This window comes from Thalassophryne amazonica, chromosome 19 (assembly GCF_902500255.1).
Source record: "Thalassophryne amazonica chromosome 19, fThaAma1.1, whole genome shotgun sequence".
Taxonomy (NCBI): domain Eukaryota; kingdom Metazoa; phylum Chordata; class Actinopteri; order Batrachoidiformes; family Batrachoididae; genus Thalassophryne; species Thalassophryne amazonica.
The window spans coordinates 55,887,719-55,901,907 of NC_047121.1; the positions used below are offsets into that span (position 1 = coordinate 55,887,719).

Genomic DNA, 14,189 nt, shown 5'->3' on the forward strand with positions numbered 1-14,189 from the left:
GTTTGACCAGTTTGGGAGTGACGTGCTTGCCAAGGTGGCGGACTGCTGTTAAATTCCAGAGTCTGAAGTGTGCGGTGTGTGGAGGCCAGATTCAGCACCCAGGCCAAGCTTGGCTGGCATCACCGGCCATGCCGCCTAGCCACAGAGTCAACCGTACTCACTGTGGGGCCTGGACCCGCCAACTCAGGGCACCTGGGGTCGGAGCTGACATGAGCATCGCATCAGACAGTCGACACAAGTAACAGCTCTGTGATTAGTGGAACGGCCGCTGAACTTAAAGGCCCTTAGGTTCAATTTTGGAAAACGACGTGCTATTGTTTGACATGTTCCACATCAGTATTATGGATTATGAAAATAATTACTCAAGGAATTATTTGTTTCAAATGGATGCCACTTGGATTACCCACACCATCTTAAAAATAAGGTGTTTGTCTCCCTCAGCAGGATAAATAAAAACCAAAAACAAATTCTGAAGGTAATTTTAGGAAATGCGGTGGAAATGTGGTTCAGATCAAGATACAGATCTAAGACTTGATAAACATTTTTCATAACCATGCTTTATTTATGCAAAGTTAAACATACTAGTGCAGTGCCCGTAGGAAGCTTGTATTCCTATAGAAAATTGGGAGGTAAAAAATGGAATAAAAAAAAGACCATCACCAGATCAATACTGCACATTAATTCCAAATACCACCACCAGACCAAGTGAATTCTAAATAAAGGGTTGTGAAATTGCTTGTTCTTCTGCAACTTGCCAACATGTACCGTAATTAAATTTGTTCTTGGACGTGGGACTACGCAAGCTGCTGCTATTGGTGGCCCTCACCTTGGGTGGTGCTCAGGTGGCTTTGGTGAATCGGACGGGGATTATTGTTGCCTGGTCCTATCCTCATAGTCCTCTGGTAGCGCTCGATCTCTGACAGTCTGTCGGAGAACTGCATCTTCTGGGGGTCTTCTAGTTTCACTCTGTGCCCTGAAACATCAACACAGGGAGAACAGGGAAGAGAGAAATCAAGCACTGCCAGTTTACTGCCTACACAACCAGGAAATTACACAAAATAGCACTTCTATTTCCAGAGTCCAACTAAAATAGTAAACAAAACAATAAATTTCATATTGGAAAAGCTGCCACTCTTTCCCCTAATGTTTCTTAAAGCATTCTGAGATGTCGCAGCAGAAGAAAATCTCAGCTGTAATTCATTTCAAACAGTCTTACTATTCACCATTGTTATTCACACACGGTCAGTGGATCGTGTTGGCATGTTTTCGACTTCCAAACTCAAAAATATTATTAGAATATTGGCAGACCTTGAAATACATTGGCGAGACGCTGTTACCCAAGCTGCACCTGCTGCTGTGTCATCGAGAGATAACAGCGAGCGTGGTTAAAAATAATTACGGGAAGAATGTTGTTTTCTGTGACTCCGCGGGCCGGTACCGCTTGCATTTAGAGGTGTGAAAGTAGTCTTAAAGTCGCTGCGTGGCTGAAGGGAAGAAAGACGTGGCAAACAACTGCCCTTTCTCACACACACACACACACACACACACACACACACACACACACACACACACACACACACACACACACACACACACACACACACACCCCACCATATTCACGTCTGACTGACACAGCACTTAGTCAGAAGGAAACACCCAGACAAAAACTACCAGACCACATCATCATCACTCTTAAACACAACGGCAACAGATTGTTGCAGGAGCTGAGAATTAACTTCCAGTGACGTGTGTGTGTGTGTTGCACATTTTTAATCCAGATCTGTAAAACTCACAGACACATAAAAGGGCTCGACCATATTAACATTATAGCAAAATATTATTTTCAAAGCAATTTGCCGTGAATGTTTGATTATCTTAGATTTAGTGGAGGATGTAAAACTTCACTTCAGCAATCTGTGTGATAATTGCTGCTAAACATCGGCCATATTAACTAGTTTCCTGCAATTAGCTTGATAACCAGCGGATTAATGGCATCTCTGACTGTGTTTACAAACACAACAATAATACGACTATTGATTTTATTCTGAATGTCATCAGACAATATTTCAGTTATGGTGTTTGCTTCTAGAACAGGGGTGGGCAGTCATGTGCCATAAAGGGCCAAGACACTGCAGGTTTCCCTTTCTACCAATCACCTCAGCAGGTGAGTTCATTGATGTTCAGGGGAGAAGCACATCAGCAAACCCACCTGCTGAGGTGATTGTTTGCAAGGAAAACCTTCAGTTTCTTGGCCCTTGTTGCCCACCCGTTCTATAATGTTCCATTCTCATTCCTGTTTTGCGTGTTCCAGAGCATAGTCCAATTAATGACTCAAGCGTGCCTTGTCGAGCAGTTGGCAGCTTACCATACGTGCCACAAAATGTTGCAAAAATATCAAAAGGATGTTATTAAGATGTGCATCTGTGTCTGAAATGTAATTAAGTAATGCAGCTAAGGTAAAAAAAAACAAACTGAAAATTTTAATTTGATTATTGCTTTCTCAGAGTATGACCTGGTTTGGGTTCAGGTCATCAGAAAGTGCTGTTTATGTGGCAGCGTCTTAATCAGAGTATTGTCTCAATCGGGTTATTATCAGAACATTGCTGTTCTGTCAGTGGGTCCCAAACATTCCACAAGTGATTGGGTAAAAGCTAATACACATTCAGCTCTGGCATTTGGGTCCAGATAGACACAGGGTAGGACCAGTAAATTTCCTATTTTGGGCCGTGTTGACATCTTTTAACATGTAAAATAAAATAAAATAAAGGCAACTAGGACTGCAAAGTTGCTTGTGAACCCTTGCTGCTAATCATCAGCATGCCACTGAATGATTTAGTTTCAGGTTAGAGGAGTTAATAACATAACACTATAACTCTATAACACTAACTCATCTAGCCTAGTTACTAAAAGCTTGCCAAACCAGGCCCCGATTTCATAAAGCAGTCTAATCTTTTATACTAAGCTTACTTAGTCGACTAAGGTTAATCACCCAACATTAGCTGTCACATCAACAGCTAAACTTGTAGATGAGCTGTTTCACGTTAATCAACAATTTTCATGGGCATAACAGCCTCGTGAGTGCCGTCGCCAAGAAATGCCACAAATGTGTGAGAGTTTTGTTTACTCCTGGGCTGCGTTTTGTTTACTTTCGGAATATCATCTGCTACAACCATGGCAGAGGCGGACAGAAGCACTATCGCTGTTGAACCTTGCCATCCATAAACGTCTCCAATGGATTATTCTGGTCTAGGAATACCCACTCCCACCATCAAGTGGAGGTATGCAGTAGCCGCCATTTTTGAGGTAAGACACAAGTTTTGTAGACTAAAATAAGATTAGCCTCCTCTGTACCAGGCTAAAAACTTCAGTCGGCTAACATGAAACTTTAGCTGACTAAGCACTTTGTGCAACAACTAACACCAAAAGATTAATCGACTAAGTGAGTTTAGTCGACTAAACAAGATTAGACTGCTTTATGAAACCGGACTCAGGTAGCTTGGCTCGTTAGCATGTAGCTGGCCCAAAATTAAGCATGTTAGCAAGCAGCTTGACATTAAAATGGATCCTATTAAAAAATAAAAACAAAAAGCCCAACAACTGGGAAGCATTATTAGAGTTTTGTCTTTAAAATCTGAACTTTTAATTCTGATATTAGGTGTTTATTTCGATCACTTCCTCGCTGACAACACAGCAGCTGCTGGAAGACAGACAGGAAATCACCGAGCATCCTTGACCAGCTCTATGGTCCATCCCATTTTGCTAAACCGCACAGATAAAACTCACTCTGCCAATCCCTAATGTGACCACGCACTTAGCGTCCTTATCTCTTTGATGTCTCGTTTGGGGGGTGGAGGGGGCGCTTTAATGCAAGATCAGAATAGTCCTCCTTTTTATATGTACACACATGTACGCAAGCATGTATAAATCCACACATCCATGTGCGTGCACACATGCTGGACATGTGAACACACCTTTAATGTCAGATGTGAGTCCGGATGAGGGCTGTGCCTCTAATGGGAGGAAGAGATTTTAATGTAACTATCAATGCACCAAAACTGTGTGTGAACCGGCATGTATACATTCTGTGGTTTTCTCCCTGGCATCTCTACAGAGTGGCCTAATGTGAAGTAATGGCTGGATTTGAATATTTTATCACTATATAAAGGGGGCAAGGCAGATGGACCAATATGGATTTTGCCCGTCCTTTCTCTCCACTGACCCATGGGCAATATATCTTCCCACTGAGGCTGACCCATGGGTAAAGTTTCCTTCCGTTTACCGCTCTGTCCATTTGTTTGTGCCCATCCTCTTTGATAACTGTATAGAAATGTCTTCTGTGTCCCCCACCCCCAGCACAAATGCAGACGCTGCAGACGCCATACCTGCATCCTGGGTGGACGGAACTGACCGAATTTCAAACTGCAGCACCAAAAGGTTCTTATTATCTCCTGACATGATGCCGCACTGGTCAACAGTTATGTGGCACCTTGTGTGTGAGAATGAGACTCAGTTGTGAGTAATCTGTCTGGGCAGACGCTCGTTATGTCAGAGCGCTGCATTAACACCACAGGACACACCAAGAAAGGACGGTACGTCTGTGTATGGAGGCTCTTTCATTTTCAGCATCAAGACGGTCTTATTGGAAATCGTAGGATGTAGGCGCTATCAAACGCTAACGTGATCTTCCCAATTCCTGCACTCTAACACATTCAGCACCAACAATAATCAGTTCATCAACTCAGGTGGAATATATAATTTATGTAAGTGCATGTGCTTGGCATGAATTTTCTGACCTCGTTACTTTTTGTTGTTGCACAGATTGAGATCAGGGAGTGACTCCCACATGAAAAACACAGATTAAATGCAAACTGAAGAAAAAAATTAGAGCCTGACTAATATGGATCTTTTCAGGGGCTGATACCTAGAGGGGAGTAAAAAAATTCTGCTGATATATACATAAAAATTGGCAATGATCCTGCACATGTTATCAAAAAATTATGACAAAGAAATGAAACTGAAGCTTGATATGTTACAGCAGGGGTGCACAAGTTCGGTCCTCGAGATCTACCTTCCTGACACTCTTAGTTGTCTCCCTGCTCCAACACACCTGAATTCAAGGAAAGGCTCATTAAAGGCCTGCTAACGAGTCTTTCATTAGATTCAAGTGTGTTGAAACAGGGAGACAACTAAGAGTGTCAGGAAGGTAGAGTTTGAGGACCGAACTTGGACACCCTTGGTGTAACAGTTTAAACCTGAACTTTATAATAAATAAATATGCTGTAAATATAACCAACATACATCACACTGCCATCATTTTATTTGCATAAAATAGACCTTTTGTCGGTTTTGGCCTCATTTAGCTGGTGACATAGCATAAATACCCACTGTGATAGAAAATCAATGGCAGCTGGTTGCTTTGCCTCTGTCTCTTGTTTATGTGACCAAGAGGTGATGGGGGACCCAGCTATGCTTGACAGCATTGTACACAATGCTGTTTGACTGCCCTCTGCTGGACAAATTATGTAACAGCAGCCCAAGTGTTTTTTTTTTTTCCTTCCAGTGTTTATTTGGTAAAATAAAATCAGTTGGGCACTAGGGAACATGTTCGTATTTAATACCTGATAGAGATCAGTTGATAAGTTTGCGCGTTAGATATGTGTAGTGTCCCGTAGCTTTACACATGCGTGCAGCAGCACGACTCAAGTTGACTGCCTGAACTAGCTTCCAGACTTGTTCTGCTTGTGTTTATTATCCTCGCTGCAGTATCACTGAGATTTTGAGATGTGGTTTTCTGTAGTGTCTTTTGCTCTCCCAGGGCAAATAAATGTATTAGCCCTCTGACATCAGTGACATCACGTTTTATCGTCAAGCAGTGTCAAGTAATGAACTGCCAGTGGCGTGGCGCTGCAAGTGTCTAGATACCATATTAGTTTTACAGTCTGTGCAACAAAAAACGCTGCAGACATTCACATTTTAAGAGCACAAATCATATTCATGTGGGACATATGACACAGAGCCAGCAGGATTCCAGATGGGAACAACGCCTAAAATTTGTTGATAGTAGGAGATTTTCAACATACACAGCCATAAAATTAGCTGGGGATGTTTGACATGAAATCACAGTACAATGTAATGAAAATGGACATTAGAAACTGATTCATTTTGAATTACCCTTTGAAATCTTTTTTTTTTATTTTGTATTTATTTATGTATTTGTTGGTCTGGCCTGATTACACATTTCTTAACTATATATATATATATATATATATATATATATATATATATATATATATATATAAAATATCGGTTCACAGGTCCAGTGCTTTACCCAACCTGGGTGGACACATGCTGCACTCACACTCTGCAATATCTTCTTTTTTTATGTTGTCTGTTTGCCTTCTTTTTAAACTGCGGTGGAAGGAATGAACGCCAGAGTTCTTGTTCTTTCTCTCGCTCTCCAGACCGAGACTCCATCGCCCACAGAGACACTGTGGCTACTGTCTGTCCCCAGCCAGTGCTGGGGCGTCCAGGGGAAGCAGGCCTCCAAATATAGCTCCTATATGTGTCCTTGTGTAGTTATTAGGAGATTTACACCACCTCAAACGGCTGAGGTCAGGGAAATGATACATCCCACTGCTCTCTGGTTGGAAAAAGACACAAACTGTCAGGGAAAAAAAGATAATTGGTCGGTTTTTCTGTGGCCATTGGTGGTCTAAGATGAATTAGTGAGCTCTTTGAGGATGAAAGTGATCATTGAGCTGCTCACACACACACACACACACACACACACACACACACACACACACACACACACACACACACACACACACACACACACACACACACACACACACACACACACACACACACACACACACACAGCTGTAGGTCCTGGATGTGGCCAAACTCCAGCTCGCAGCGACACTGTGTTTGGTGACACAGATCAAAGCAAAGTATTGGATTCATTCGACTGTGAGGTGGTGATTTTTGGGGAGTGAATGCTTCATTAAAATGAGGCACATTTACTGTGACCTGTTGATGTTTGTGATGGTCAGATGTCAGATTGTCTGGGACACATCGAGCAGCTGTTCAGACAACAATTCTACTCTGTTACGCTGCCCAAATCAAACGAGCGTGAATTTGTAGTTGAAAGTAGACAAACTCTTTATTGTTTTGGTGTTATTAACAGTCTCTGACAGTATGGATGATGCAAATGCACGTCTCATTTTAACATGTTGGGATAACATGGAAATATTTGGAATGCTCCTCCAGTGGACAAAGGAGACAACCACATATAGTTGGGGCCCTAAAAACCGCTGTTAGATTATGGGCTTGAAGCATCTTTCTGAAGTTGGAATTTGGCATTAATATTTCTTATTAATGAACTGTACAAAATGAAGAACTTGGAGTGATGTGAGATGAAGCCTTGGCCTCCCAGCCCATCGCTTCACCAAAACCTTCATTCCTCAAAGCCTCGTTTAACAGCTCATTAATGGATTACTGACATCTACTGGTCAAATAATACCTAATGACATGAAACAGCAAGTAATATGGTCATCACAGATAGATGCCAGTAAGGTTTTTTCCCCATGTTAACTTCAAATCTGCTGATTTTAATTCAGATTTAATTCAATAAAATTTTATTTAATTAAATTAATGCGGTCTTCTCCACTAAGAGAGGCAATTGAGACGTTTTGACCCCGACTCAGAAAAAGTAGGGCTTTGGTTCTCCATCTTTTGCATTCTGAGAAACCAACATGTCTCAGTGAGCAAAACATCACATGCTTTCGAGAAATGTTAAAAATTAATTAAATCTAATTATAAATTAGAATAAGCGAGTGTGGTGAATTAATGTTTGAGTTTTTTTCAGCTTTAACTAATGGTCAATATTAGGTTTGTTTTGGGGGTTTTTTTAAGCTGGGGTACTTGTTTTTGCTGTATCTGGTGCTCAGCACCTGTCCTGTTCTTTGAATCTTTGTAGCCGTTGTGATGGTTGTGATGAGATAATTGACCGAAACACCGCGTCTGTACACAGGCTACAGTATGTGCAGTAACTGCAAGACATGCAGAAAGCTTGTTCTGCTGACCACACAGATCATCAGCAGTGCTGAAGACGGTCAGAACGGGAGCCATTTTTTAAATGAAAGATTTCTATTGAACTTGTAATTCTGAGCCTTTGTGCAGTAATCAACCAGTGATCATCATTTATGAACATATACTAAGTTAAAGTGACTTAATATTTTTGACAGACACTGCATTTTGAAGTTTTTCACTAAACTAGAAGGGAACTCTGAGTGCAGACCAGCTCTGAGGTTGGAGGTGAAGCATTTGTAGCTATATTTCATACAGTACAGAGTTTTATTATCCTTGGCTCTATGTGAATATAGATTTTACTGTAACAGATCTGAAACATAATTCAGCAATAAAATTCCAGGTTTCATCAATGTTAGTTAGTTTTTCCATGAAATGACTGAAATAACAACAGTGTGTAACACCTGCACCAGCTCCTTACGTGTGTGTGATACCGTAATATCTGATTTTGTGAGATGTTAACATTTTATCAGTTGTCCAAAATTGAAACTGTTTATTTTTGATTAACACTCCACACTTCCACAGTTTTTAATCCATGTTAGCTCCAAAGTATTCAAGTTGAACAGTTAAGAGCTTGACTTTGACTTTTCAGGGTCATTTGAGATCAAAGGTGATGTGACCAGCAGAAAGGTGACATTTGACTTTATATTTGTGTTTAATAGTAATTCCTCAGAATAGCCTGGAGTCCAGAGGATCCTCAGTTTGATATGGACTTAGATGGGAAACTCGCTAAGGTGCCCTTGAGCAAGGTCCTTAATACCCAAGTTGGTCCCAGTGTGCAGTTGAGCGCCTTCTTATGACAGCACGCTGACAATAGTGTGTGTGTGTGTGTGTGTGTGTGTGTGTGTGTGTGTCTGAAAGTGAGGCATTGTTGTAAAGCACATAATGCTACAGAAATGCTGTGTTACATGCTTATGAAATGCTTATGTACAGTGTAAGCAGTCAACCTAGATTTTGACCTTGGCCTGGAACCTTGACTTTTAATCAGTTTTTTCTCAAAATCAAATCACTTTGTACTTGGCTGAACCTCAAACCGAGTTTGGTCCAAATCGGATCAAAACTACTCTGTAAAAATGTCTCATCATATTATGTAACAGAGTGAAGGATGTGTTTTGGGTTAGATGTGTTTTGGGTGTGATAAACCGATCTGAGGTATCAGTTCTTTTAGGGTGTATAATGAACTGCTCTGGAATCAGTTTTTAGGTTTGTTATGAACCAGCTCGCCCTGAAACATTAACAGGATCCTCCATTGGCTGGTAATGAACCACGTGTTCCCATGATTCATAAAAAAAAAAAAAATCCTTTCATAGCTATTCTGATCAGCACAATGGCTTAGGGGTTAGCACTGTTGCCTCACAGCGAGAAGGTCATGGGATTGATTCCCACCTGTGGCCTTTCTGTGTGGAGTTTGCATGTTCTCCCTGTGTCTGTGTGGGTGCCCTCCGGGTGCGCCGGCTTCCTCCCACATCTAAAGACACACAGGTTAGGTGGACTGGAAACTGATTAAACTAAATAAATAAAAACCATGAGTTCATTGGCAGTGATAATGAACTGATCTGGTATTGATTTTAAAACCTTTTGTTGGAGCAACCCTGATCACCCTCAAAAGTTTTATCAGCTCATTTGGCTCGAGGCCCACCACTCCACATGATATTGAAATTGTTTTTGATCTGTGAGGTTGTGGAGTTAAGATTTCCATCTGTGTTGTGGTCAGGCGCAGACCAACCGAACGCGTATCCCCCAGTTAAACGCTGTGATAACGCGTTCCGTTTGGCCGGTCGACACCAGCTGCAGCCGCAGTGCGTCTGCTCCGACCGCCAGCGTTTGACTTCTACTTTGCAGGGCCGGGGGGCCAGAGGGGTGCCGGCGGTCCACGCTGGCCCCATTTCAGAGGGGTTTCTGTGGTCAGATGAATATTTAATGTGTCAGGGTGCACTTAGGAGAGAAAGCTGTGTTTTTCTCTCTATGATATCATAACCACAAGATAGAGCTGGGAGATGGGGGCCAGTGCACACATGAGGCTCACTCCGCACCCGGAGTCGAAATGGCTGCTGAAGGTTGTAGATTTACTAGCCTGATCTCACTGCAGTGGTCACATCATCTGAAAGCATTATGGAGCTCTGTGAATGATAAATAAAATGTCGGGTATTAACGACGTACTGAAAGACCGTGGCTGTTTTGAAGAAATGGGTGTGCCGTTCTCAGCCCCGCTTTGTTTTGTGCGTGCGTGTGTGTGTGCGTGTGTGCGCCCACGTGTGTGTCTTTGTGTTTCCTGATACTCTCTTATATGCAGAATAACTTGCGAGATGCAACACGCATCAGATGAGATGCAAAGTGCAAAAGGTGTTTCTTTTTTTTCTCCATGTGACTGCACTCTGCGCTCTCACGCCGGGGCCCGTGAACAGCAGACCCGACTGGATTTTGTTCAGCAATACCTTCACAAAGCCCGTATCAGCTCCACGCAGACACAGTGTTTGCTCAGTAAGGTGACAGCGAGGCCTCAAACTCTGACGGCCACAAATGATCACCCAGTACAGCCCATTTCCTTCCTTCAAACCCCCATGTTTTCACCACTCTTTCTCTTTCGCTGCTTGTCATTTGGTGTCTCCACTGAAAGAAAGAAACACATGTTCCTGTGCACAGAGACACACTTTAAGCACACACTGTTTTTCGTAACAGGCTAAAGAGTGAAACTCTATCTGAACAGCAAAGGGCAATACGTGCTCAGGCCCATGTCTCCACTGAATATATTTGAAGTGTAAATATTTGTATTCGCCATATAAATGGACTCGATAGGCACCTGATAACTGACGAGAATTGATTTGGAGTGAATGTATCTAACTGAGCAGTGAAAATGTCTGCCCTGCAAATCCAGTAGGTATGATACAGGATTAAAATGAGCCTAAAAATCATAAATGCCAGCTCATTGTGATATTTTATCTGCATGCCAGTTAAGCATGTTTGTATTAGCATTATTCCTTGTTCAACGGTGAATATTTTGTGCCTCCCAGTGGGATTCAAACGCCAGACGTCTGGCTTATGAGACCTCTGTTCTGAAAGGTCAACTGAAGGGGAATTCCTTTTTGAAAAGCTCGTAGGAACATACACCTCCACCACCATATTTGGAACTGATCCCAAGGCCACAAGTGCGCGGAAGCATTCATCTGTTACTGGAGCTACCTGGGTCCCCTACTACCAACTCCAGATATTTTGCATATCAATCAATCAATCAATTTTTTTATATAGCGCCAAATCACAACAAACAGTTGCCCCAAGGCGCTTTATATTGTAAGGCAAGGCCATACAATAATTACGTAAAAACCCCAACAGTCAAAACGACCCCCTGTGAGCAAGCACTTGGCTACAGTGGGAAGGAAAAACTCCCTTTTAACAGGAAGAAACCTCCAGCAGAACCAGGCTCAGGGAGGGGCAGTCTTCTGCTGGGACTGGTTGGGGCTGAGGGAGAGAACCAGGAAAAAGACATGCTGTGGAGGGGAGCAGAGATCGATCACTAATGATTAAATGTAGAGTGGTGCATACAGAGCAAAAAGAGAAAGAAACAGTGCATCATGGGAACCCCCCAGCAGTCTACGTCTATAGCAGCATAACTAAGGGATGGTTCAGGGTCACCTGATCCAGCCCTAACTATAAGCTTTAGCAAAAAGGAAAGTTTTAAGCCTAATCTTAAAAGTAGAGAGGGTGTCTGTCTCCCTGATCTGAATTGGGAGCTGGTTCCACAGGAGAGGAGCCTGAAAGCTGAAGGCTCTGCCTCCCATTCTACTCTTACAAACCCTAGGAACTACAAGTAAGCCTGCAGTCTGAGAGCGAAGCGCTCTATTGGGGTGATATGGTACTACGAGGTCCCTAAGATAAGATGGGACCTGATTATTCAAAACCTTATAAGTAAGAAGAAGAATTTTAAATTCTATTCTAGAATTAACAGGAAGCCAATGAAGAGAGGCCAATATGGGTGAGATATGCTCTCTCCTTCTAGTCCCCGTCAGTACTCTAGCTGCAGCATTTTGAATTAACTGAAGGCTTTTTAGGGAACTTTTAGGACAACCTGATAATAATGAATTACAATAGTCCAGCCTAGAGGAAATAAATGCATGAATTAGTTTTTCAGCATCACTCTGAGACAAGACCTTTCTGATTTTAGAGATATTGCGTAAATGCAAAAAAGCAGTCCTACATATTTGTTTAATATGCGCTTTGAATGACATATCCTGATCAAAAATGACTCCAAGATTTCTCACAGTATTACTAGAGGTCAGGGTAATGCCATCCACAGTAAGGATCTGGTTAGACACCATGTTTCTAAGATTTGTGGGGCCAAGTACAATAACTTCAGTTTTATCTGAGTTTAAAAGCAGGAAATTAGAGGTCATCCATGTCTTTATGTCTGTAAGACAATCCTGCAGTTTAGCTAATTGGTGTGTGTCCTCTGGCTTCATGGATAGATAAAGCTGGGTATCATCTGCGTAACAATGAAAATTTAAGCAATACCGTCTAATAATACTGCCTAAGGGAAGCATGTATAAAGTGAATAAAATTGGTCCTAGCACAGAACCTTGTGGAACTCCATAATTAACTTTAGTCTGTGAAGAAGATTCCCCATTTACATGAACAAATTGTAATCTATTAGACAAATATGATTCAAACCACCGCAGCGCAGTGCCTTTAATACCTATGGCATGCTCTAATCTCTGTAATAAAATTTTATGGTCAACAGTATCAAAAGCAGCACTGAGGTCTAACAGAACAAGCACAGAGATGAGTCCACTGTCCGAGGCCATAAGAAGATCATTTGTAACCTTCATATGAGACCAGTGCTCTACCAGGTCAACCACTAGCCTGGCTAGCAGGAACATATTTTCAGTCTGGAAATTGCAAAGAGTGTGGCATGACCCAGCGTGCATGTGACCTCATTACTGAGGAGCCTTGCAACTGGAAAAGGCCAAGAGGGACGCCCTTCTGTGCCTGCAGCAAATAGATGGCTACATTTGGGACATATATTGAGTATTTGTTGCCATCTATGACTCAGGGTTCCGCAGCATGGATACAGAGATTTGTGCCACCAGCACGTTCCCTGACCTGACTTATGGATCCAGTAAAAGACCACAAGAACGCCACAGGAGGTCTTTCCTACATATGGCAATCAGACTGTATAATTCATCCCCTTCTGCAGGATAAATACATAACAAACAGAGTTATTCCGAGTAAATTTGTTGTACTTATTGTATATATTAAAAAAAGTCCACTGTTTACTGTTTCTGTACTCTGGCGAAATAATTTCCTTCAGGATAAATAAAGTTGATCTTATCTTAAAAACTTTCTGTGTTCAAGTCACCAACATGACTACTGCATGACTACTTTAAATTACTGCAACTGAACGCATCACCACGAAGCTTTCGCTCTAAAGGTGTAACTGCCAAAATGCTCAAATGACATGACTTAATAAATAAACAAACAAACAAAATGTCAATTTTTCCCTGATTACCCATCAGTTTCTTTCAAGTATCAACAAGTTGATTTATGTATATATATTCTGTTCTGGAAATAATTTCCCAGTCACCTAATGTGTATGAAAATGATATTTACTGGGCTAAAACACGCAAAGTGTTGAGTGTGATCCTTTTACCACGTTGTGTCGAGTGTTGCTTTGAGACTGGTAAAGCCTGGGCTGCATGTGAAACTCCTTATCGGGCGGCAGTTGAGCATATGTTGCAGCAAGGCCTACTTGCCTGTCAGCAAACTTCCGTTTTAGCCTCAACAGACAGCGAGGACGTTTCAACATCTGTTGAGCAAAGCGATGTACACCTGTCTTCCTCTTCCTGCACTGAAGCAGACCCCTCTGTTCTTCCTGCTCCCGCCTTTCTTTTTTTTTTTTTTTTTTTGCCAGCCTTTCAGATACTTCCTTTTTCGCACCATCAGAGCCCGAAAGCATCTGTGTACCGCAGTGTCTATGGCACCCAAAGCCACCAATCACACAGTTTGGTATTTACAGTGGGGAAAATCACACTTTGTGTGTTGAGGCTGACCCTGAAGGATGTGGGTTTTACCCTTGGCTGGAGATTGTGGCTGTCTCGTCTGGGCCT

At 42.1% G+C, this 14,189-nt stretch overlaps 1 protein-coding gene across 3 annotated transcripts in view; it reads right to left on the minus strand.

Moving 5' to 3' along the window:
• Positions 1–14,189, minus strand: part of runx3 (RUNX family transcription factor 3) — a 50,418-nt gene that overhangs the window by 19,479 nt on the left and 16,750 nt on the right. The window contains exon 4 of one of the 3 annotated variants that reach the window (XM_034194934.1): positions 827–982. The exons of 1 other annotated variant lie outside the window; for it this stretch is intronic. In XM_034194934.1, the coding sequence (XP_034050825.1) occupies positions 827–982 (156 nt within the window). The remainder of the gene's footprint in view (positions 1–826; positions 983–14,189) is intronic. One more of the 3 variants, XM_034194935.1, reaches the window with a different exon arrangement.